The 22,512-nt window shown below is 40.5% G+C and overlaps 2 protein-coding genes across 3 annotated transcripts; one reads left to right on the top strand and one right to left on the bottom strand.

Moving 5' to 3' along the window:
* On the top strand, positions 7,065-14,133 carry LOC8066274 (probable WRKY transcription factor 4). The gene is made up of 4 exons (XM_002467632.2): positions 7,065-7,377; positions 10,448-11,172; positions 11,246-11,368; positions 13,433-14,133. The coding sequence occupies exons 2-4, from the start codon at positions 10,460-10,462 to the stop codon at positions 13,716-13,718; spliced, it is 1,122 nt and encodes a 373-aa protein (XP_002467677.2). The 5' UTR covers positions 7,065-7,377; positions 10,448-10,459; the 3' UTR covers positions 13,719-14,133.
* On the bottom strand, positions 16,391-22,211 carry LOC8066273. 2 transcript variants are annotated; one of them, XM_002465060.2, is made up of 11 exons: positions 22,076-22,211; positions 19,085-19,455; positions 18,935-19,018; positions 18,696-18,836; positions 18,332-18,613; positions 18,132-18,264; positions 17,871-18,033; positions 17,647-17,775; positions 17,372-17,566; positions 17,144-17,266; positions 16,391-16,802 (listed from the first exon to the last, which is right to left on the bottom strand). In XM_002465060.2, exons 2-11 carry the CDS (start codon positions 19,347-19,349, stop codon positions 16,692-16,694), a joined length of 1,626 nt encoding a protein of 541 aa, XP_002465105.1. In that variant the 5' UTR covers positions 19,350-19,455; positions 22,076-22,211; the 3' UTR covers positions 16,391-16,691. The 2 variants fall into 2 exon arrangements, with proteins under 2 accessions (XP_002465105.1, XP_021306933.1); XM_021451258.1 differs by lacking the exon at positions 22,076-22,211 and adding an exon at positions 19,655-19,754.

Here is a 22,512-nt window from a genome sequence, read left to right as displayed (position 1 = left end):
TATGTGTTCACTGTGTACATCTATTCGTCGGAGTCCAACGAAATTAGATTTTCTATTTTATGATTTTTATTTGGTTTTCTATGATTTTTTAAAGATTTAGCTGAAATAAATAAAAAAAAGAAAAAGACAAAACCACCACCACTGTAGCAAAACCGCCTTCAAAACCACTCCAGGGAGGTAAAATACACAGTTTGAAGAGTTGAGAGAGTTGGTGTACCCAGTTTTGGAGTTGAGGGAGAAAAAATGGACTATAGTGAAAGTTAAGGGAGGAAAAGTAGATTGTTTTTCTCCGTGCGTCGACCCTAACCCTCAAAGGAAACAAAAGAAACTTTCATTTTCAAATTTGGGTGACCCATATCTTTTTGGAAAGATGGTATGGGACTACCTTCACCACTTGTTACCAAGTTTCATAATTTTCGAGGTCATATGAAATAACTTTGGATTTTTGTAGCAAGTTCCCTATTTTATACAAAGGTCATCAATTTTCGAATTTGGGTGACACGGTTTTTCCGACCTGCCCCTCGGAGTTGATCAATGTTAGTGTTATGAAGTTTTAGCTCAAATTTCACAACTTTTGGAGTCTGTTGGAATGTCTTTTGTCTTTTTCTTCAAAACCTTGTTAGCTCAAATTTCACAACTTTTGGAGTTTTAGCTCAAAACTTGTTAGCTCAAATTTCACGGTTTTGCTATGAATTTCTTGCATTAAAATACTTACAATCTTTAGAGCAAGGCTAGTACTACAAACTCCGTCCCAAAATAAGTGATGTTTTACTTCTAAACATCTTGATTGACTATTTGTCTTATTAATTGTATTGCTAGCTCCATATATCATAACAATGTTTTAAAGCCTTTACTTGGCTAAAATATTAGGAATTGTTTATAGAATCTAGAAAAAATAAACTAATTCCTATAAAATTTCTTCTTGAAAAATTCTGCCTCCAAAAGCTCTCTTAGGCCCTGTTTGGTTCTACGTGCTAAACTTTAGCTCTCATCACATCAAATGTTTAAAAATATGTATGAAATATTAAATATATTATTTATAAAAATAAAAACACAGCTAAAGAATAATTTGCTAGACGAATCTTTTAAACTTAATTAGTCTATGATTTATCAAATAAAATAAAAATACCATAATTACATGCTTAATTTTATCACCTCCAACTCCAAGCCATCGCGTCTTAACCGCAGCAAAACTTCGAGAGCTGGTCCGCTCTCCCGCCCTACACCCTCCAGAGGCTCCAGTGTCCGGTCGATGGCGAAAGGGACCATCAGAAAAGAACTTTTCTGCGAACACTGGTCGAAATGGAGATGCGAAGCGAAGCAGTTAAAAAGCTCTGCCGTATCTTGGCCTTTGTTTAAATCAAGAAGTTTTTGGACTTTTGTTTATATTTGTTAATTATTGTTTAACTATAGACTAATTAAATTTAAAAGATTTGTCTTGTAACTGTATAATTAGTTATTTTTATCTACATTAGTTGCACTACATGTGAACGTTTTTATTGTTAGGCCTTGCTTCTTGGGTCAAAAATTGTTGTTACCCCAGGAATTTTGTTTGATTTGATAATTATTGTCTAACTATAGACTAACTTAGTTTAAAAGAATCGTTTTATAAATTATAGATAAATTGTGTAAGTAGTTATTTTTTATCTACATTTAATGCTTATATATGTGTCGCAAAATTTGATGAGATTGAGAATTTTGAAAAGTTTTTGAATTTCAAATGTAACTAAACAAGACCTTATTCTGAAAAAACGTTTTTATTGTTGGTATATACCGTATATGTAGGTCCCGCTTCCTGGTACTACTAGGGATAATTGTTGCAAATTGCAATGAGTGTTTCACGTTGATCGACAGTTCACGACAGCTCAGTCATGCATCATCTGTTCCGGTTGCATTTTTAATGTACGATATGATGGACCAATATTGTGTAGTGCAACTAACGTAAGCACACGTTTGTTCTAAAAGTAAAACACTTAGTAATAAAACACTATCACTAATCATAATAAACAACAATTCTCACTATAATATAGTTGGTAGGTAAAGTTTATATCAAATATTGAATATGAAAACACTAGGAGAACCCACTCAGTAGGAGAAGTTTAAAATTCTTTTTTTTTGGAAACAAAAAGTTTAAAATTCTGGTTTTGGCTAATAGAGACGCCTAGACCTGATATATGCGATGCAGACGGGTGGGCGCGATGGCACCATGGTTCTTGAACACCATGTCATGGGACGTGTGGGGCCGGCTAGGCATTTTTAGTGGCAGGCAAAAAATATCAGCACGTGTATATGTGTGCGCACTACCTGTTCTTGTAGCTCGAAAATGTTCGATGGGTGACATGAAATGGATAGGAGGAAACGACATAGACACCTTGTTGATGTCATCAAGTCAAGATTTAGCTACAGTGCATCGAAATCGAATGGTCCGTTAAAGCCAAAACACGTTACAAGGGCACGATCGCGTGTAACTAGCGTGAAAACAAATCGGATATAGACAGATATGACTTATATCATATTTATTTTCATATTTCTGATCGGATTACAGATAATGTCAATCATGTCGGATAAGATATAATTGAATGTCGACATCATAAATATACAATTTAAGTATTCGGATACGGATGATGTTGAATATTAGAATTCGGGTACAGATAAATTTAAACTCCTCTAAATGAATTCGGTGTCGAATACGATCGAAAAATATCCGTACCGTTTTCATAACTCACAAAGGCCTACCTCATCACAGTGCCTATACAGAAACAGGTCTAATTGTTTTTTACTCTCTCCATCCAAAATTATAAATTATTTAGGAATTTTGGAGAGTCAAAGTATCTTAAGTTTCACCAAATTTGTATAATCAGATAATAATATTTATGATACCAACTAATAAGTATCATTATTTTAGGGTGACAGGCTTACCATTGAGATGAATGGTGAGAGAGGTGATTACTTTACAAGCTTTAAAGGATTTAGACACCCGAGGATCCTCACTCTCCTTTGCTATTCAACATAGTAGCTGACGCTTTTATTTTTTTCGATAAGAAAAGCTCCATTAATTTTAAAATCGTTACATTGAGGTGATACAATGACCTTGAAACACTTCTGGCCTCTGTATAGCTGATGCTTTTATCTGCTCTTCTTCCTAGAGCTAGTAGAGCCTAGAGGTGGTTTGGTAAGGGTTTAGTCCCGAATTTAGTTGAAGGAGGTCTAACTCATTTGAAATATGATGGCGGTACAATCATATTCCTCTAGAATACAGAAGATAATCTACATGGCCCTGCCATCCCTCCACACCATTCGCGCTGCCCTTGCATGACCGTGCCGCCCTCCACACTGCCAGCCGCACTGCCGCTCTCCGGCTCCTGCACCGCATGCTCTCAAACGCGGGGGGAGGGGCACACTCGTTCCACGTCTTGACCAACCAAACACCACCATATATATATCATAAGTTACTCTAAGTTGTAGTGGTAAGAAAACAACCTATGAGGCCTCAGACTGTGAGTGTATTTCGTGTAAAAAATATTGATGTTGGTGTATTTTTCTATAAATTTAATTAAAATTAGAAAAGTTTGAGCTAATATGATCTATAATCTGAAACAAATGATTTATCCTATAACTTTAAGTGAGCTAAGATGAAATTTAATTCATGGGACAACTTCAGGAGCATGATGAAACGTCCTAATATGGCTAGAGGGGGTGAATAGCCTATTTAAAAATTCTACAAACTCACTAGAGCAAGAAGTTAGTAAATAACAATGCGAAGCTTTTTGCTCTAGCTCTAAATGGGTTCTTGCAAGCCACCTATCCAATAATTCTAGTTGATATAATCACTAGGCACACAAGAGCTATGTCACTACTTACACTAGAAAACTACCTAAAGTTTCTATACAAGTAAGTAAGCTACTCTAGTTTGCGGGAATGTAAAAGAGATGGTTTGAACTTTATACCGCCGCGTAGAGGGGATGAACCAATCAATAATATAAAGTCCAATCACCGGGAGAAATCCAATGAACAGTGACAATGGAGACACACAATTTTCTTCCGAGGTTCACGTGCTTGCCGGCACGCTACGTCCCCGTTGTGTCGACCAACACTTGGTGGTTCGGTGGCTAAGAGGTGTAGCACGAACCTCGTCCTCACTAGGACACCACAAGAACCTACCCACAAGTGAGGTAACTCAATGACACGAGCACTTTACTAGAGTTACCTTTCGGCTCTCCGCCGGGGAAGGTACAAGACCCCTCACAATCACCGGGAGATGGCCACGAACAATCACCAACTCGTGCCAATCCTCCTCCGCTGCTCCAAGCCGTCTAGGTGGCGGCAACCACCAAGAGTAACAAGAAAACCGCAGCTAGAACGATCCCCAAGTGCCACTAGATGCAATCACTCAAGCAAATGCACTTGGAATCACTCCCAATCTCACAAAGATGAATAATCTATGAAGGAGATGAGTGGGAGGTGTTTGCTTAGGCTCACAAAGATGTCTAGTAGTCAAGAATGCCAAGAGGGTGAGCCCCAAGCCGGCCAAACACGTATTTATAAGCCCCTCAAGCAAATAGAGCCGTTGGCTCTTTCACTGGGTTGAACACGGGGTCACCGGACGCTCTTAAAGGGGCACCGGACGCTCAACACCTGCGTCCGGTGCTTCAAAGTCAGCCACGTGTTAGAGTCTAACGGTAACCTGCAGAGCACCGGACGCTGAGCAAGTTACCACCGGACATGTCCGGTGCACACCGGTCCTAAACTCAGAGAGGTCTGCAAATGTGCAGGGTCACCGGACGCTAAGCATCGGACCGTCCGGTGCTCACCGGACTTAAACACAGAGAGCTCTACAAAGCGCTCAGGGCACCGGACGCACACCACCGGACGCTCCCTGAGCGTCCGGTACTTCCAGTCAAACACACCGGCCAAAGTCAGATAGCACCGGACGCATAAACAGGAGCTACCCTGCGTCCGGTGCTTAACCCTAGCACCACAGCACACCGGACGCACAGCCTCTGCGTCCGGTGCCTCAACGGCCAGCGTCCGATGAGTGTTTCTCAGCGAGGAACACTCCCACGACTTCTCCAAACTTCCCACCGGCACAATAGAAAATATGCACTTCATTTTCTCAAAAAGCACCGAATCCCGCCTCGCAAGCTCGGCGGGAGGGAGAGAGGAACCCATCCTCTCTCTACCCTTCAAACTTCAATTTCCTTCTCAAAGTGTGCCAACACCACAATGTGTAAACCAACATGTGCACGTGTGTTAGCATTTTCACAATCATTTTCTTCGAAGGAGTTAAGTTAGCTCACTAAGTTCTAAATGCATGCACATGAACAATGACATCTAGTGGCACTTGATAACCGTTTAGCCAAAGAATTCCCCTCTTTATAGTATGGCTATCTATCCTAAATGTGATCACACCCTCTAAGGTGTCTTGATCACCAAAACCAAAACCCTAAGCAATACCTTTTGCCTTGATCTCCATAGAATTTTGTTTTCTCTTTCTTCTTTTCCAAGTTGAGCACTTGATCATCTTGTGGTCATTACCATCATTACCATGATCATCTATTGCTCCATCACTTGGCATGCACCAACCTCATTAAGTCTACACACACTTAGTATAGAGGTTAGTACTTAGGGTTTCATCAATTATCCAAAACCAAACTAGGGCTTTCACATGCTCCAATATATAGTTTGTTAATATTTTCTGCAGATCATTGTATAGACGTAGATACTTACGGAGATGTTTTTTTTGCCCTTAAGGGCACATGCGCTCACTCTCCCATTCATTATATTCGCTTTGAGAAGTGTACAAACACATATATTAAAGCAGTTTCGCATTGAAATGTGTGTTTGTATACTTCTCAAAACGAATCTAATGGGTTGGAGAGTGAAGTCATATGCCCTCGTGAACAAAATAAACTTTACCATATACTTATACATGTACACATGCTGCCTCCTATGAATCGTACGTACACACCTCCAAGAGACTTAGACTAAATCTTTAGATATCGAGATTAATAGTCAGTTAGTCACTATAAATATCTGATTACCCATGGGCGTTTCATCTATCAAGAATAACACTATTAAACCATAGAATATATCATCTATAAATATATACCACCTAGTACATATACTGCTAGTTAATACTACGACTATATGTTAGGCTCTTAAATAAACACGACGAGGGATGGAAGACTACTGAGTCTCCTATTTGATGAGTTGGTCCATCCCGGAACGACTATAGTAACCATTGTTTTCTTATTGTCAGCGTGGTTGCATCTCGGTATCACACTATCACTTAGTGAGGTGGATATTATGGTTTTTTATGTCTCTGTTATAGATTTAGTTACAGTTTTCAAAGATGAGTATCTCCAAAAGGTTTCAAAATTTAATTATCAAAATCCTTGTTTTTCAAATGAGTAAAGTACGCTAGCTGTCCACCCAACAGTCGACCACATCATCCACGGCCTTGTTTAGTTACAATTTTTATTTTAAAATGAACACTATAGTATTTTTATTTATATTTAACAAATATTATTTAATTATAGACTAACTAGTTTAAAAAATTCGTCTTATAAATTATAAATAAATTATATAATTAATTATTTTTTATCTATATTTAATATTTTATATATGTATTGTAAAATTTAATATGATAGAAAATTTTTTAAAAAAATGTAAAATTTTTGGGAAGTGAACCAGGCCCAGCTGCCACCTTTGGGCGTTGGCTATTGAACGCCTACTCGCGGTAAATCCGTCGTTGCCATTCCTGGCGGAGCGGAGGCGCCCCCCGGGAGTCAACGCGGCCTCCCGCTTCGCCCTTTTTCTCACCGCGCGGCCGAGACCGGGAGCAGGCAGAGCCGGCCGATACGTGTGGTCCCCTACCCGCCCACGCCCGCTCGCTCGGGCAGCCGCGGCTGGGCCCACTCCCCAGTCCCCAGAAAAAGGGAAGGAGGAAGCCGCGCTCCAGCACAGAGCCGCACAGCTCCTCGCTGCCTCTCCCCCTCCCCTACTCCCCTCCCCATGGCGGCCCGCGAGGCCTCCGCCGCGGCGCCGGCCCCGGGCCCCGCAGGCGACGGGCCGAGCCGCCCGCCGCGGCCCACGCTCGCCCTGCCGCCGCGCTCCGCCGTCGAGTCCCTCTTCGCCTCCTCCGGCGCCTCCTCTGCCGGCGCCGCCGCCGAGACCAGCCCCGGCCCGCTCACCCTCGCCGCCGCGCTCTTCCCCGATGGCGCGCCCTCCCCGGCTTTCCACGGCTCCTTCACCCAGCTCCTCGTCGGCGCCATAGGCTCCCCGGCCGCCGTACCCTCGCCGCCCTCTCCGTTCGCCGTCCCGCCGGGGCTCAGCCCGGCCACGCTCCTTGGCTCCCCCGGCCTCTTCTCTCCCACGGTATTCCCTCAACCCCCGTCTACGAATCGGACCACCTCACGCCCTGCTCTCCGCTGGCTTGCTGCCTGCCTGCCTCGCTTATCCAGTTGTGCTTGAGGGTTTTTTCTTGCCTGCCGCGTCACGAGTCATCACTCATGAGTAGTACCACTGTACCAGTACCATTTAATCGAAACCGCAGGGAATATGCTTGGTACTACTATTACTGCTTCCGTAATAGTGTTGCGGATTCGTGAGGGGAAATACGGCGTGGAGGGTGCCTACCTTGGACCCGCCCTGGGAGATCTGCCCCAGGAGTGGAAAGGTCAAGCTCGATTACTAAACTAACTCGTGCCACTACTCCCTCCGTCCCTAGCTATTTTTAGGAGAAAATTTTGTCCACAAATACTGCTATTTCTACTAGCATACTCAGTCCACCAGCCCATTTAATTTCTCCTCGGAACTTCCATAGTCCACCAGCTCATTTAATTTCTTCTAGGGAATAGTACTTTGACGCATGGTAATTGTTTGAGCCTGTTTAGTTGGCATTAAATGCAGCTCGTTGGAACTAGAGAACCATGACTTAACGTGCATGATTAAATGATGGAACCCAAATTAAGTGAGGGTAGAATGGTCTTTTGTTTGCCACACTAATTTGTCTGAAATCTGCTAGAAATAGCGTATTTGGGGACGGAGGGAGTACTTTGGAATGTTGTGCGTTACTGTTCTTGATGTGAGACATAGTGTCAATGATCTCTCTGGACTGGACTTTAGCAATTTGGTTTTTTGGGATTACGCTCATATACTTCTGTTCCTTGTATAGTTGATGTCGGTGGAAAAGTCCTGTTCTCCACTTGGTTAGCATGAAAATTATAATATCTCATTTAGGAGAAGTTATGGAAATGGAACCTCAGTAGTTACGCATATTTCAAAACACCATTATTAGATATATAAACTTTGAAGTAGGGATAAATTGAAGATTGTCAAATGCTATATAGGCTTGTTTGACACAACTCAACTTCACTAGTAAAGCTGTTTTTTTAGAAAATAGCTTCATGAGCAACTTTCTAGGTGAAGCTGAGCTGTTTTGGAAAAAGTGTTTGGTAAAATAGCTTCACCAACTACTTCATGCATAGATGAGAGAGAGAAATGAGGGAGTGCAGTAAGCTACTTTTTTCAGCTTCATCCCAACTCATATCTTTGTGAGAGAAGAAAAACAGCTTCACCCATGAAGCTGTTTTAAAAATAAGTGTTTGGCAAAAAAACAGCTCACAACAGCTCATGAAGTTGTTGTGAGCTGTACCAAACAGGCCCTTACATTAAGAGACCAACTTATGCAGCTAAAAACTTTTCCTTCTACTGCTTGGGCTCTCCACAATGTGTGCCTTGAGTGATGCCCAAAATAGAGGGAGAGGGTTGGGGTATCACCCCTAACGCCGCGCCCGCTGGTGCCATCTATGTAAAAAAAAAAGTTTCCATGCTGCTGTCCCAACAGACACTCACTGTGATGGCACAAGGAGAGCTTGAGGACGTTCAGCCCAACGTGGAGGGGCGGCAGCCAGAGTCATTGGTGGCGTGGAGTTCAAGCGCGAGTTGGTCGTAGGTATCGTCATCGTGGTGCACAACTGCAGATCGATGTTGAGATGGCCATAGAGCCTTGACGTTGGGCGGCTCAAAGCTGCTGTCTAAGAGCTTCAGGTCGCGTTCCCTAGCATGGCCATCTAGGCCACCGTCCCCGCGAAAGGTGGCGCTGCCTTGTTAGAATCTGATACCCCTAGTTATGCGCAGTAGCTCAGATCTTTGAAAGGGTATTGCCTGTATGACACAAGTTTGCACTGTATCAAGAACGACGTAGACGAATCTTGTAGAAAACCCTAGAAGATGATGTTGAAGCAACCAAATACAAGAATCTAGTGCAATAGAGCTGGCTATCCTAATTCTCTTTAGCACTTCCAACTTCTCCTTACAAACCTTCCATGAGACATTGAGACCCTTGTGTGGGTTTGGTTGATTCCTGTGGCCTTCACCCCTTGTTTATATAGCCCTCTCCAAGACAAATACATGAAAGTAGGAGTCCTGTTCTGGTGGAAATTCAGAAACAGCCTGCAGTAGTGGTGAACCTGACTGCCTTTCATGGACAGTTGGTTGAAGAGCAGAGCTGGTGCTTGTGAGGAAGATGAGAGGAGTTTTTGCTTCTATTTTGTTTTTATTTAGCACATGTTTCCTGCCAGTGACACCTACATGTTGCAACCTTTGAAGCACAATACAAGTTTTTCATCGTGGGGCCTGACTTTTTTTTCCAACTTCATGTCCATGCTGTGGAAGGCCTTCAAGGCCATATAAAACTAAAACTTATTGGAATCAACTTAACAAAAGAGCAAGCTTTCTTTTGTTTAATTTTTTGAGGGAAAGCAAGCTTCTTAGTCTTGGCTTATGGGGATAAACCATAATTGCAATACATAAGCTTATGTTGCTCAGTAAGCATGCATTGCATTTTAAAACCGCAATACTATTTTGGTGATGGGAAATAAATTCCAAATGTGTTTTGCACACTCCAATTTTCTCTTTCCCAAGAACTTCAAAATTTGGATGCTGTGCATGAAACTGAGTGTCTAAAGCTCCACATGCTTTGCTCTCATTCATTTGATGCCGTCACATCACTGTCATATAGTTTTATTTTACAATTGTGTCAGCAAGCAGAATAGATGGCAAAAAATTTTTGTTTGCTAATCTCAAGGATAGAGATATTTGAGCTTGGGTAGAAAAGTAAACATTTTAGGTATATCCATTTTTCAAGTTTTTGATGCTGCTGCTATAGACTTGAAACAATGTCATAGAAATACTGTGTTGTAGTAGAGCACACAGTTTGAAGTGTTTGTTGCCAGTAATTGTGTTATGGTGAAAATTATAGTGATCTACAAACTTCGATAAGCACATTGTTACAGATCTGTTTCATGCCAAACATTTTCAGGTTACTCCTGTTTAATGTCTTTGAATGTCTGTTTTTTACTGTTTTTGCTAACAATTAGGTATTACATTTACAAATAAATATGTTAGTGCTTTGGATTAAGTGCTATTATATTTTTTTCTGCAGGGGAGTTTTGAGATGTCTCATCAACAAGCCTTAGCACAAGTAACAGCACAAGCAGTCCATTCTCAGTACAATATGATAAATCACGCAGATTACGCTATCCCTTTTTCGTCTACAACAACACCAGCTTTGATCACAGCACAGCATGCCAATTCTTCTGCCAATGTGACATCAGCACAGGAGAAACCAGCTCTGCCGTCACATACAGGTAATAGCAAAATTGAATCAAATGAGGTTTCACAAGGACTCAAACCTTCTGCACCCACTTTTGATAAACCTGCTGACGATGGGTACAACTGGCGGAAGTATGGCCAGAAGGCAGTTAAGGGTGGCGAGTATCCGAGGAGTTACTACAAATGTACCCACGCGAGTTGTCCAGTTAAGAAAAAAGTGGAGCGCTCAGCAGAAGGATACATCACTCAAATAATTTATAGAGGTCAGCACAACCACCAGCGACCTCCAAAAAGGAGATCCAAAGATGGTGGTGGTTTACTAAATGAAGCAGATGATTTCCATGAGAATGAAGACACTTCAACTAGATCAGAACCTGGTTCTCAAGATCACTCTGGAAAACATGAGGGGTCAAATGATGGCATAGCAGGGCCTTCAGTGTCAAGAAGGGGAGAGGGACATGAGCAATTGTCAGGCTCAAGTGATAGTGATGAGGAGCGAGATGATGAACAAAGGGCTGGCAATGGAGATCCTGGCTATGCAAATGCAAACAGAAGGTGGTTTTTGTCATGAACATTTTTTAATATGTTTTTCAAGATTCGATCTATAATTGCTAGTTTTATTGAGCAGACATGTGCCAACTCCAGCTCAAAGGATAATTGTGCAAACAAACAGCGAGGTTGATCTTCTGGATGATGGCTATCGATGGCGCAAGTATGGACAGAAAGTGGTAAAAGGGAATCCCCATCCGAGGTAACCACTTTTTTTACTTTGGCTTGTTGTCTGTCTTATTTGACTGGATCTAGTCTGCTGTCAGTTAGAACTTGCTTTGAAAACAACATTTTTTTTAATTGGTTAAATTCTGAATGGTGACATTCATCTGTGATCCGTTCATGATTCGTTACCGGAATGTAATTGTCGATGCATGATAATACCAGTGTTCTGCTAGTCCTTAAATGATTACCAACATTGCAGATGAATACACAGATATGATATAGGAATATACATGCTCTTTCTATATGGTGGTTTAACAAATGGTTTGGTGTCCTGTCATTTTTATTATATTACATCATAATACAGCTGGTGTACAAATGTAATTTGTTCTTTAGTGTGAAATCATAGGCTGTGCGCCATACAGTAACATACCTGCTTTTATTGCATCTAGTATATACTATATACGAGGATTTGCTTCCTTAGTCTTCTTGAAAAGAAAAAAAAAGAATGCATATTAAAGAATTACTAGCTCTTATCAGTTATCAGTAGGGGTAAATCGTAATGAATTTGTTAATTTTTATTTTAAGAATTCCTATACAGAACCCACAAGTTATGGAACTATAACAGCCTTCCATGAATCCACCCACTGTTTTAGTAACAAATGAGACCATTTGATACTCAGTAAAGCCCAAACATGTACATCACTGCTCAATGGTGCAACTCTTAGGGACTGGCACAATGTCACATCAAGCCTGCATCTTTTGAAAGTTAATCTCAATGAACCTGACGATGTTGCAGTTGCTGAGAAAAACTGACACTATTTCTCTTATCTTTGCTACATTTACCTTTAGTCCATTTCTTTGATGTTCAGTTAGAACCTTTCAGATTCCTTTTTGTTTGGGACCAGAAAGGATCTTTCAGAAAGTGACAAGCTTTAGTCCCTCTGATCCAAGAGATTTCATTTTAGTACCTGTGTTATAAAACAATTTTAGCTTTGGCCATCAGTAAAAACTACTTTTCACGATATTCTTTTATTTAAATGCATTTCACCCTGGAGACCGTGCCAATGAATTTTATTTGGCTACTTGCCCCTCTCAGTTGACTGAAATTAGAGAATATTTCAGTGAACAGCTTGAGCTAGTTGGATTCAAATCGAACGTGCCATGCTCTTTCTTCAACATCTAGCGCCTCCTCACTCTATCTTCAAACAAATCAGCACTGATGAGCTCCACTCCCTGCCTTGTTGACTGAATTTGCTGCAGGACATATTATTTTTGCACTGTTGAAATTTTGTCATATATTGTCTATTCTCCTATTGAAGTTGAACTGGAAGTTTTTCTAGTTCCTTGGTAAAAAGTGGACAGAATAAACTAGGTTTATGGGCTCAGTGACTTGTTCAATGTGCTGATTTAGCTCTCTTAACAAACCTTGTGCATAAAATTCTGATAGGAATATATGTTGATGTACTTATGTAACTACTTTGCTCAAAGTATCAAATTTCATGTTCAAATTCATCACCAAATAGGAATTACAAATAAGTTCTGACAAATACCAAACAGGAGGAGAAAGAAGAATAAAAACATTTACAGTTTATGCTAACTTATCACTTTTACTCTTCGAGCATTTTTCGAGTTCTTTTATTTGGTGAGGTTTGTGCATGTTCGCTAAATGGGGCTTGTGGAAGGTAGACACTAGCTGGAAGGCCTGGACTTTTTAGTGCTCTCTCCAATCCCAAATATAATTCCATTTAGCCTTTTTCCTAAATGCAGCAGATAAGTCAAATGACTCCAATGCATCTTTTTGCTTCATTCTTCCATGTCTGTTCTCTACTTAAATGAGCAATAATCAGTGCAATACACTTGCCACCCATCTTAACTCTAGCAATGATTGATGGCCAATATAGTCATCATACCTCTCACCTTAATCCTTCTTTACACATACTTGTTAACAATAACAATTCACAATTAAAATATGGCTTGACCAATAGCAGTGAACAATTCACACTGGTTCTATCTGATGATGATTTGTTTGGGGGAATTTGCACGGAGAAACAATTTTAGTTCTATTCATCCTTCACCTATATACTTTGTTTGCACTATGTAGGAGTTACTACAAATGCACCTATCAAGGGTGTGATGTGAAGAAGCATATTGAAAGATCATCCCAAGACCCAAAGGCCGTCATAACAACATACGAAGGGAAGCACAGCCATGATGTTCCAGCAGCCAGGAACAGTAGCCATGCTGCTGCCAATGCAAATTGTTCATCTTCCACCAGTGTACCACACAGGGTCCAGAGTTCAGCGTCCAGTAGTCGCAGAGTGGCAGACTTACAAAGCACATCCTCAGCTTCTTCTATGCTACTAAAAGAGGAAAACGAAATAACATAAGAGTTTTGGAGTGTGTAGCAGGGTAAATTATCTCTGTTCTCTCATCCATTTCCTAGGTGTGCTGCTTCACGCTCTGCGCCGCAGCAAAATTGGCATTGTAAGCTCCAGTCTTTGGTTTTAGTCAAGAGCGAGCTCTTTCGTTTGTGCCCTTCCAAAAGCCTGCACACCCAGTTTGGCTGCGTGATGTATGTTATGATGTGATTACGCCCATCGGTTGTAAATGCTATCAGTCGTTCCCCTGGAGAACTATAGTAGATGACAGCCTTCATCGGCGCAAGCATATATACTCGATTTAAAACCTTTAACTGAGATATGTTTGTAGATACACGGCTTCCTTCCTGGTCTTTGTAAGTGCTATTTCGACAGGATATACAAAGTTATATAGTTGCTGATGACTGATTTGCCGTTGGCCTCAGGCTGTGAGCTCACATCCAATTTTCCAGGTCTACTACCACGAGTTAGTGTTTTTTTTTTTTTGCAGACTTAATACCACGAGTTAGTTGAACCATGCTTTTATGATGTATAATTCTCATATGAAACTGGAACTATATTTTTCTGAGCGAAAACATTTTTTCTATAAATTTTCTAATATTAAATCAGATTTTAGTATTTTTCAAATTCAAATGCATGTTTGTTCTAGAAAAATATTTGGACAGTTTTTTTTTTTTGAAAAGAAAGTCTAATTGGCTTTCCTGAAGTATCGTGAAAATTCGATTATCTCCTTCGTTGTTAACGTGGTGTCATGTACGACAGCTGACGCAAGGAGGTAAATTGGATAGTTTCACGAGTTTGGGAGCATAAACATTCGGTTTTCTAGTCAAAAAGGGTAAATCGGACTACCCTCATAGTTGAGGAGAGTCAGGAGGACTTTCTCCCATGCAATTGCGTATGCCCATGTTGAAAACAGAGGAGCTCTTGGACCTTGGGTATGTCGTAACCTATGGGCTTGTTTAGTTCCGAGAAGTGAAAAGTTCACTTTTCGGTACTGTAGCACTTTCGTTTGTTTGTAGCAAATATTATCCAATCATGGACTAACTAGATCAAAAAATTCGTCTCGTGATTTACAGCTAAACTGTGTAATTAATTTTTGTTTTCGTCTATATTTAATGTTTCATGCATGTGCCACAAAATTCGATGTGACGGGAAATCTTGAAAACTTTTTGGTTTTCAGGGTGAACTAAACAAGGCCTATGAATCCATAATGGAAAAAGTCCATTCTACCTCGTTGACCCATTGCTATAGTATGATTTTTCTCTTTGAACTCTAAACAAAATTAAACATTTACTCCTGAACTCTTAAAACTGTTTAAATTACTTCTTGGTTTGAAGTGGTTTTGAAGGCAGGATGGGTAAAATATCTTACAAGGTTTCTAAACTACAAAAATATATCTAAACTTTCAAAATTTCCAAAAGAATTCTAAAGGTATATTAGGATAATAATCAATTTAAATAAAATACTTAAAACTCATGAAAACAATTTTAGAAACTATTAAATAAGGTTCAGCTCAGAAAAATAGGGAAATATCCATAAAAAATCCAGAAAACTCTCAAAATATTCTAATCGGTGTACAACTATGTGTTTAAAACCTTTGCACAATAAAAATCTGAGATGAAACCAACACAAATGCAGCTTACCTTAGTGTTGATTGCGAAAGATTTTCAAAATATGTTTACATGTCAATTTGTTTTGAGAACTTTCAATGCTATTTAGATTTTTTCCATTTACCTAGAGCTAAATATATTTTAAAAAGCATCTATACATATTTCCATGAGTTAAATATTATATTTGGATTTGTGTTATCCTAATCTATCACTAGATTCTTTTATCGGAATCCGTAAAACTCAGACACATTTTTCTGTGGTTTTAAAACTTATCAAATATTTGCCGAATTTTTTAAAATAAAAATTAGATAAAACCGCCTTCAAAATCATAAACAAGAACAGGAAAATAATTTGAACATTTTAAGAAGTGAGAGTACGACGATGATCCATTGAGATGGAATTGACCTAGCAATCTTCTTAGCTTGTGCGGAGAAAGCAGCAGACCTGGATGAGTCTCCTTGGCTTATCCACCCTTCTAGGTAGCAGAAGATCCAGAAACGAAAATCCGGGAGACCTCGGCCGTCGCTGTCCACTACATGCTCGACAAAATGCGGCCCCGGAACCGTGGCCTCCGCATCGCTTGTCATCGGCCCGCCCGGACACGCTTGTGTGCCACCGCCTCCCACGGCGCCGCCCACTCTCATTGTACTACATCGGTAAGCTCGGGCTTCGGTGACCTCGCTGTCCCGTTGGTGCAGGCGCCGGTCCGTTTCGAGACAGCGTGCTTTGGCCTTTGGTTGCTTCCGCAGGGAACAAGTGGGTGCGGTGTTCTTGACCGTGAGCCACCTACTCACCTGCTGCATTCAGCTCAGGATAATTTCGGCTGCCGATTTCTTCTTGGAGGCATAAAACTAGAACAGGCGGTGAAGAGTCTAAGAAAGCAGGTATGGCTCATGATTTCTGTCTGAATCTTTTATTTTACTCTTTTTTTAAATAAAAAAAACAGGTTGCCTCTGCTTTTATTACCGGAAGGTCCGGAACAAAAGCTTACAAAGTTTTAACATCCTGACAGGCGCGCCCGCAATTTCTGTCAGAATCTTATTATGAATGTTCAAGGCTGTCTGATGCATGGACATTTGAATCTTGTCAGGTTCAGTGTTTTTCTGCATCTAGAAGTAGGCATGTTGCAACCAGCAAGTGGAGTGGAAAAGGTTAGGATCTTGACCAACACCCGAAGGGTTGTATCCGCTTGTATATATACATTATTACAGTTAGAAAATTTCCGCGCTTAAAAGTAGGCAGAACGTCGAACATTTTAAGCAGTAACTAAGATGTGGAGCCATCAGTTTTTTCTCGCTTCCTTTTATCTGAACTCAATGGATCTAGCTTTCCAATTACTGGCTCGCACATGTGATGACTATGATCAAATGTGTCACTTGTCATCAGCTGCGACTATTGTTGGAACTCCTTCGTTAGTGAAATCAATCTTGTTCAGCCTAACACAGCAGAGGACCTGCTCAGGGAGCTCCGACTGCTTCTGGGCCTGCAAGGTTGTAATGATTAATTGAAATTTAGATGGATTGAATAAGATATTTCAAGAGTAATGCCAGACAATAATCTGCAGTGTTAGTTATTCATTCATAAGATAGAGTTTTTGGTGCAAAATTGGCCACGTAAAACTGTGATAACTCTATGATTAACAACTTAACAATATTTGTTGAAAATCTGTAATTTAGCTCACATGCAAATATAAGATAATACAAAAAGAAGAGGAGTACATAACAAGGACAACAGTTATATATGTATGAAAATAAATAGGAGAAGCTGAAGGAGATTGATAGCTTTTTTGTTGGAGAATCTAAAAAAATCTAAAGGAAAACTTACCTGAATTGTTAACCCCATATCGAGGATTCCATTCTTTAGGCGTTCCCTGAATGAGTCCAGTCCCTTCCTAGCAATGTAGCTGAACCGGTGTATGTCAAGGTCTACCTCAAAGTAGTTCTCTCCCTGGTGATGTAAGAGGTGAAACATTAACCAGTGTTTTTTCATGCACCTTTACAATCTGATAACCACCTAATGACATCGAGTGTGCTAAGGAACATCATTCAGTACCTCATAGAAAGTATGTTGGGGCCGTGAGAGGACTGGCTTCTCATTGTATGCTTGGACAAGCTTCTTCTCTGTAGAACCCAACTGGAGGTCATCTGGGTTGACCAATCCAGCCATGATCTTCAGTCGATCTCTGTAACTGATGGTAGATTCTGACGTAAACCCCTTTACCTTCTCAGTTTCATCCTCAAAAAATCTCTGTCATCAGAAAGATTCTATTAGACCACAGAAAATAATTGTGTTTGACAAGTACAGATGGTGGATTGAAAAGGGCCAACCATGATGGATTCCTTGAAATGTTCAGAAACCTCTTTGTCATAGTATTCAGATACCCTAAAGTACAAGACAAGGCTTAAGCCTTCTCCGTCACTGTCACCGAGGAACATAGCAGCAGGATAGGTAGGCATCTGTGAGTGAAACAAAACAAAAGCTCTTAACTTCAGAACTACATAATAGTCAACTATACTATACCTACTTCCATGCAAAATCTGTAGGGGAATACCTGGATGTTCACAATCAAAAGTGATGGGAGCTTGGGGTGTGTTTTGATTTGTGGAAGGTCGAGGTGCTGAGCAATGTGATGGACCTTCTTGGGGCAGGCAAACAGGTCAACACCTATTGGATAATAAGCAGCATAATTTGGAGCTGCACATTTCTTCTTATCTCTGAAAAGATTGAGATCAGAGGTTCGGTCTGTACAGTTCATGCTCATGCTTAGAGATAAACATATTTGATGGCATTATTTGTGAATTTCTTGGCATACTTTAGGAAGGTCTCACTCCTCAACTTGAAGATGGAAGGATCAATCCGTGACCAACATCCTGTTGTTGGCTTCTCTCCTCCATATGGGATTGTTTGCCCTACCTTTGGACGGACAACAAATTTCTTCGATTTACCTACAATGAGACTTTGCTCATTAGCTAGCTGAGAGGAATATCAAACTGAAACAGACACTGTACTTACCGCATTCACCGCTGTCTTCATAGTCATCACATGATGTTGTCTTGTATGAGAGCCGGATGACTGTGGATTTCCTTTTTGCAGGGCTGCCACCTGTCAACTGCTGCATCTTGTCATTGAAGCTGATAGAGTGCAGCAGCTGGCGTAAGCGGGATGGCGTGGAGCTCTCCTTGTTATCATCATCTGTATCATTTTTATCCTTCAAGCCCTTGAGGCTAAAGGAGGATGGTACACACTTGCTGGTACGCACGGTCATGCTTTGGCTCCTACGTCCAGGATCATCACCTTTCAATGCAAGAATATCAGATAAAGGTGTAGATGTTGAATCTTTGTGATGGTTATTCTCTTGACATACGATTGTCCATACCATTATCTTTTTTCAGGTACTGTTCAACAGATAATGTCATGGGCACACCACGGCACATGTCTCCAATGCGAGAGAGTGCATCAGCAAAACTGGAAGCGCTCTCATATTGCTTTTTCTGCTCCTCATCTTCGTCCGAACTATCTGCAGAAGAGTTCAAACCTTCAGCATTACATATACACCTTACCAAGACATCAATTTGCACAGTGGCCATTCCTAAAGGTTTCTAATATTCTTATTACCTCCATAGACACTCTTGAATTCATCATCAGAATCATCTTCAAGGATACTGACAGAATCAAACCAGGCATCTTCATTGCTGCAACCTACAACGGTATGAGAAAATCTGGTTGATTGTTGCCTCTTGCTTATCATCTTAAATTAACTTTTACCTTTAGAGTCCCTCTGGCTGTGGTGCCACTCCATCTGCGTAAGGTGGAATGTCTTGGAATGCTCTGACTTGCCTCTGTTGGCCGTCTCCACATGGACAATCTCGCTCATGGAGAAGCCGGTCATGCGTCCTCTGGGATCGCTCAACTGTTGTGACTGGGGTGCCTCTGGCATGATGGACCGACGGCTGCGGACTCTTCGCCCTCTGGTGTAATACCTTGCTGGCCTCCTATGCTCAAGGGCAGACTTGGAAGTACAGGAACCCATGGTGGATACTTGTGTGTGGTTGCTGTTTCTGGTATTTTTCAGTACTCTTTTAATGTAATTCACCTTCAGACTCTACAGGGTGTGGAGGTACAAATGAAACCCTAACCTGCAATCACAAGAAGCTGTGTTTGATGTATGCTTTAAGCGAGCTTGAAAGATTTGCCTGCACCAAAGACGGTATCCTCAGCTAGACAGACATTTTTTTTTATAGAAAATGGAAGATACTTGCCGCTTCTGCGTCAACTAGACAAACAAATGTGTGGGCAATGTACCAAGAAATCTGGATAAGAAGAATGGAGAATTACCAGATTGAATCCAAGAAACGCAAATGGTGTTGAAAAAAAAGCAGACCTACAAAGGAGAGGGTGGGGCGTTGGAGGAACCTGCAGCTGCTCTGCTATATAGTGTTCTAGGTTCATGATTGGTGTACTAGTTTATGGATCATGTGCTTGTTGGTAGGTTGCAATTCTGCGTTATAGGAATTATTCTAATTATATCAAATATATTCCTGGACAAATAATTAGGCCACTCTGAACTTCAGGGAAGGTTCTTGTTCAGTATGTATGATGAAGAAAGATTTTGCAGTTGAAGAGAAATATGGTTAAGCAGATTGTCTTGTACTGTCGGTAGGGGATACTATAGTATGCAATGAATGGATGCCGTGTTTAATTTGCAGGTATATCTACATTTTTTTTGAAAGATTTGCAAGGTCAAAGAGAAGGAGATATTCGAGAATCATCAATCGGACAGCCAGCAGTGAGCTGGAAAGAATTGATACCTGAACAAATGAATTATATGTTGGCCAAATGAATTAGGGAGTAATAGAGGTATCAATGCTTGCAAGAATTTAAGAATAATTGCTCTTGCTGCATTCTTTTCCTTTCTGTGTACAGCATATCAATCTTTGTTTTGAGAGAAACTATTCATCTATTCAGGAATACACCATTTGGGTGTAAGTTTAAGGTATTCCGGACAACTATTAATTACATTAATAATGTGTTTTATAATGACAGAAATATGCTGCAAAATATTAGTCCTATGTTGAAATGAGTACAAAACTGAGTGGTCGTTAGACCTGTTGCCTGTTGGGATGCAGATAATAATCTACGAACGTGTGCTTGCTCCTAACGTTGGTAGATCTTCGTTTGATTATTGTAATTATGTGCACATGCGACGCATATGATTTTTTTGTCTCTAATTAGGTGAGTACAGTGGGTCAAATGCTGGCACATGCATGGGCACTCACAGAAAAATAGACACTGCCCATTGTCTGTCTCCCCCAAAAGTGGTTGTTTGTGGGTATTATTAATTGATTACGTAAATATTTGTTCCTTTGCTGAAATCCATATATACACTAGAAATATGCAAATTAGCCCTTGCAGCCAGCTTAAGCGACCATTGAAAAACAGTGAAAACAAGAAACAATTTAGTAGAAATCAGTTCATTTTTTATAGGAAGAATGCAGAAATAGGAAAAAGGATCACGCATTCAAAGGGGGCCTAACCAGGCAAATCGTAGGCTTAAAAATTGACGAACCTAATAAGGACATGATGTAAGCCAAATCACTTTAGTTCAGTATCAACAGTACTATATCCCACCCGCAAAGAGTGATCTTTTAGTTTTATTCTAAATAAAAAATATCTTACATTTCATTAAATTTATAGAGAACATTATCAACATTTATAACACTAAAAAAATATTTTGTGATGGGTCTAATGATGTTTATTTGGTATAATAAATCTGGATATATAGTTTTAATGAAATTTAAAATAATTTGACTTAAATTAAAGCAAATGATGCTTAGCTAAAAAAACTATGTTATTTTGAAATGAAAGAATACAAAACAAAGCAAAGGAAGATAACACAGGAATAGGGAAATGAGTAGGTAGAAAATAAAGGATTGAAAAACAAACAAATTTTATAAGAATGAGTGTTTGGAACAGTGGCGGAGCTTAAGCCAAATTCTAGCAGGGGCCAATAACGAAAATAATTAGGCTAGTTCTATAGAAAATCTATTGGTCACTGGTTTAGAACAATAGGAATACTATAACATATTTATTCCTCCATTCTAGGCCTTGTTTAGTTGCTGGCAAAAAAAACTTTCGGGACATTGTAACACTTTCGTTTGTATTTGATAAATATTATCCAATCATAGATTAACAAGTCTCAAAAGATTCATGTCGCAAATTATAGGCGAACTGTCCAATTAGTTTTTATTTTCGTTTTATATTTAATGCTTCATGCATGCGTCTAAAGATTCGATGCGATTGAGAATCTTGAAAAGTTTTTGGTTTTTGTGTAGAAGTAAATAAGGCCCTAGTGAATAAGGATGCGCTCATCCCTATTTACATATGGATAATTTTTCAAAAGCTTGAAATGAATATTTTATTTCCTCCGTTTCATGAAAGAAAGAAAGAAAGCCTTTCCATATATGAAAGAAGAAAAAAACTTCATTCCTCCATTTTTTTTTGGGGAACCTTCATTCCTCCATTCCAAACACCATGCGATGTAAGCAAAACAAAAGGAATCCGATTCCTTTAAAATTTCTAGGAAAATCCTCCAATCAAAACAAGCTCTGAAATATGTTAGGTGAACCGAAATATACCCCTAGATTCATCAATTTGCACCCCTACGTACAGAATCAAATGTAAACACCACCACCAAAAGGCATATAAAAAAAAACAAAGCAAATGATGAGAGAGGGGGATGAGAGGACGGAATGGAACCTATGAATGCTCGGAGCAACTGCGAAATGCGTGCGTGCATCTGCACATTGATGAAGCAACACAATGCAATGGAAGCCCCACGCCACGCCTCTCCCTTCCGCTTCCGCACGGTCGACGTCGGGTCGCCGCCGGCCGTCGAGGTGGGGGAGGACGGAGGAGGGCGGTAGCTAGCTAGCGCCTAGCGGGAGGAAAAACGCTAGCTGTGGCAGACACGAAGCGGCCGGTCAGATAACGGGGCCCATATGCATGCATGGCGAAGCGCCACCGCCGCTTGTGCTTGAATTACTATTAGCAACGCCCCTATGTATAGTATACCACACCACTTTTTCGCCCTCCTCTTCTCTTCCACCTTGCATTATTGGGAACAAAAGGAATGGAACGAGGAAGGTGTGTTGTGCGCCCTCCAAATTGTTGATTATTATTGCTGCCCGTCCAAT

The sequence above is a fragment of the Sorghum bicolor genome, chromosome 1, assembly GCF_000003195.3.
Source record: "Sorghum bicolor cultivar BTx623 chromosome 1, Sorghum_bicolor_NCBIv3, whole genome shotgun sequence".
Lineage (NCBI taxonomy): Eukaryota > Viridiplantae > Streptophyta > Magnoliopsida > Poales > Poaceae > Sorghum > Sorghum bicolor.
Note: the sequence above shows the minus strand (reverse complement) of the source record. Positions and strands in the feature narration are given on the sequence as shown.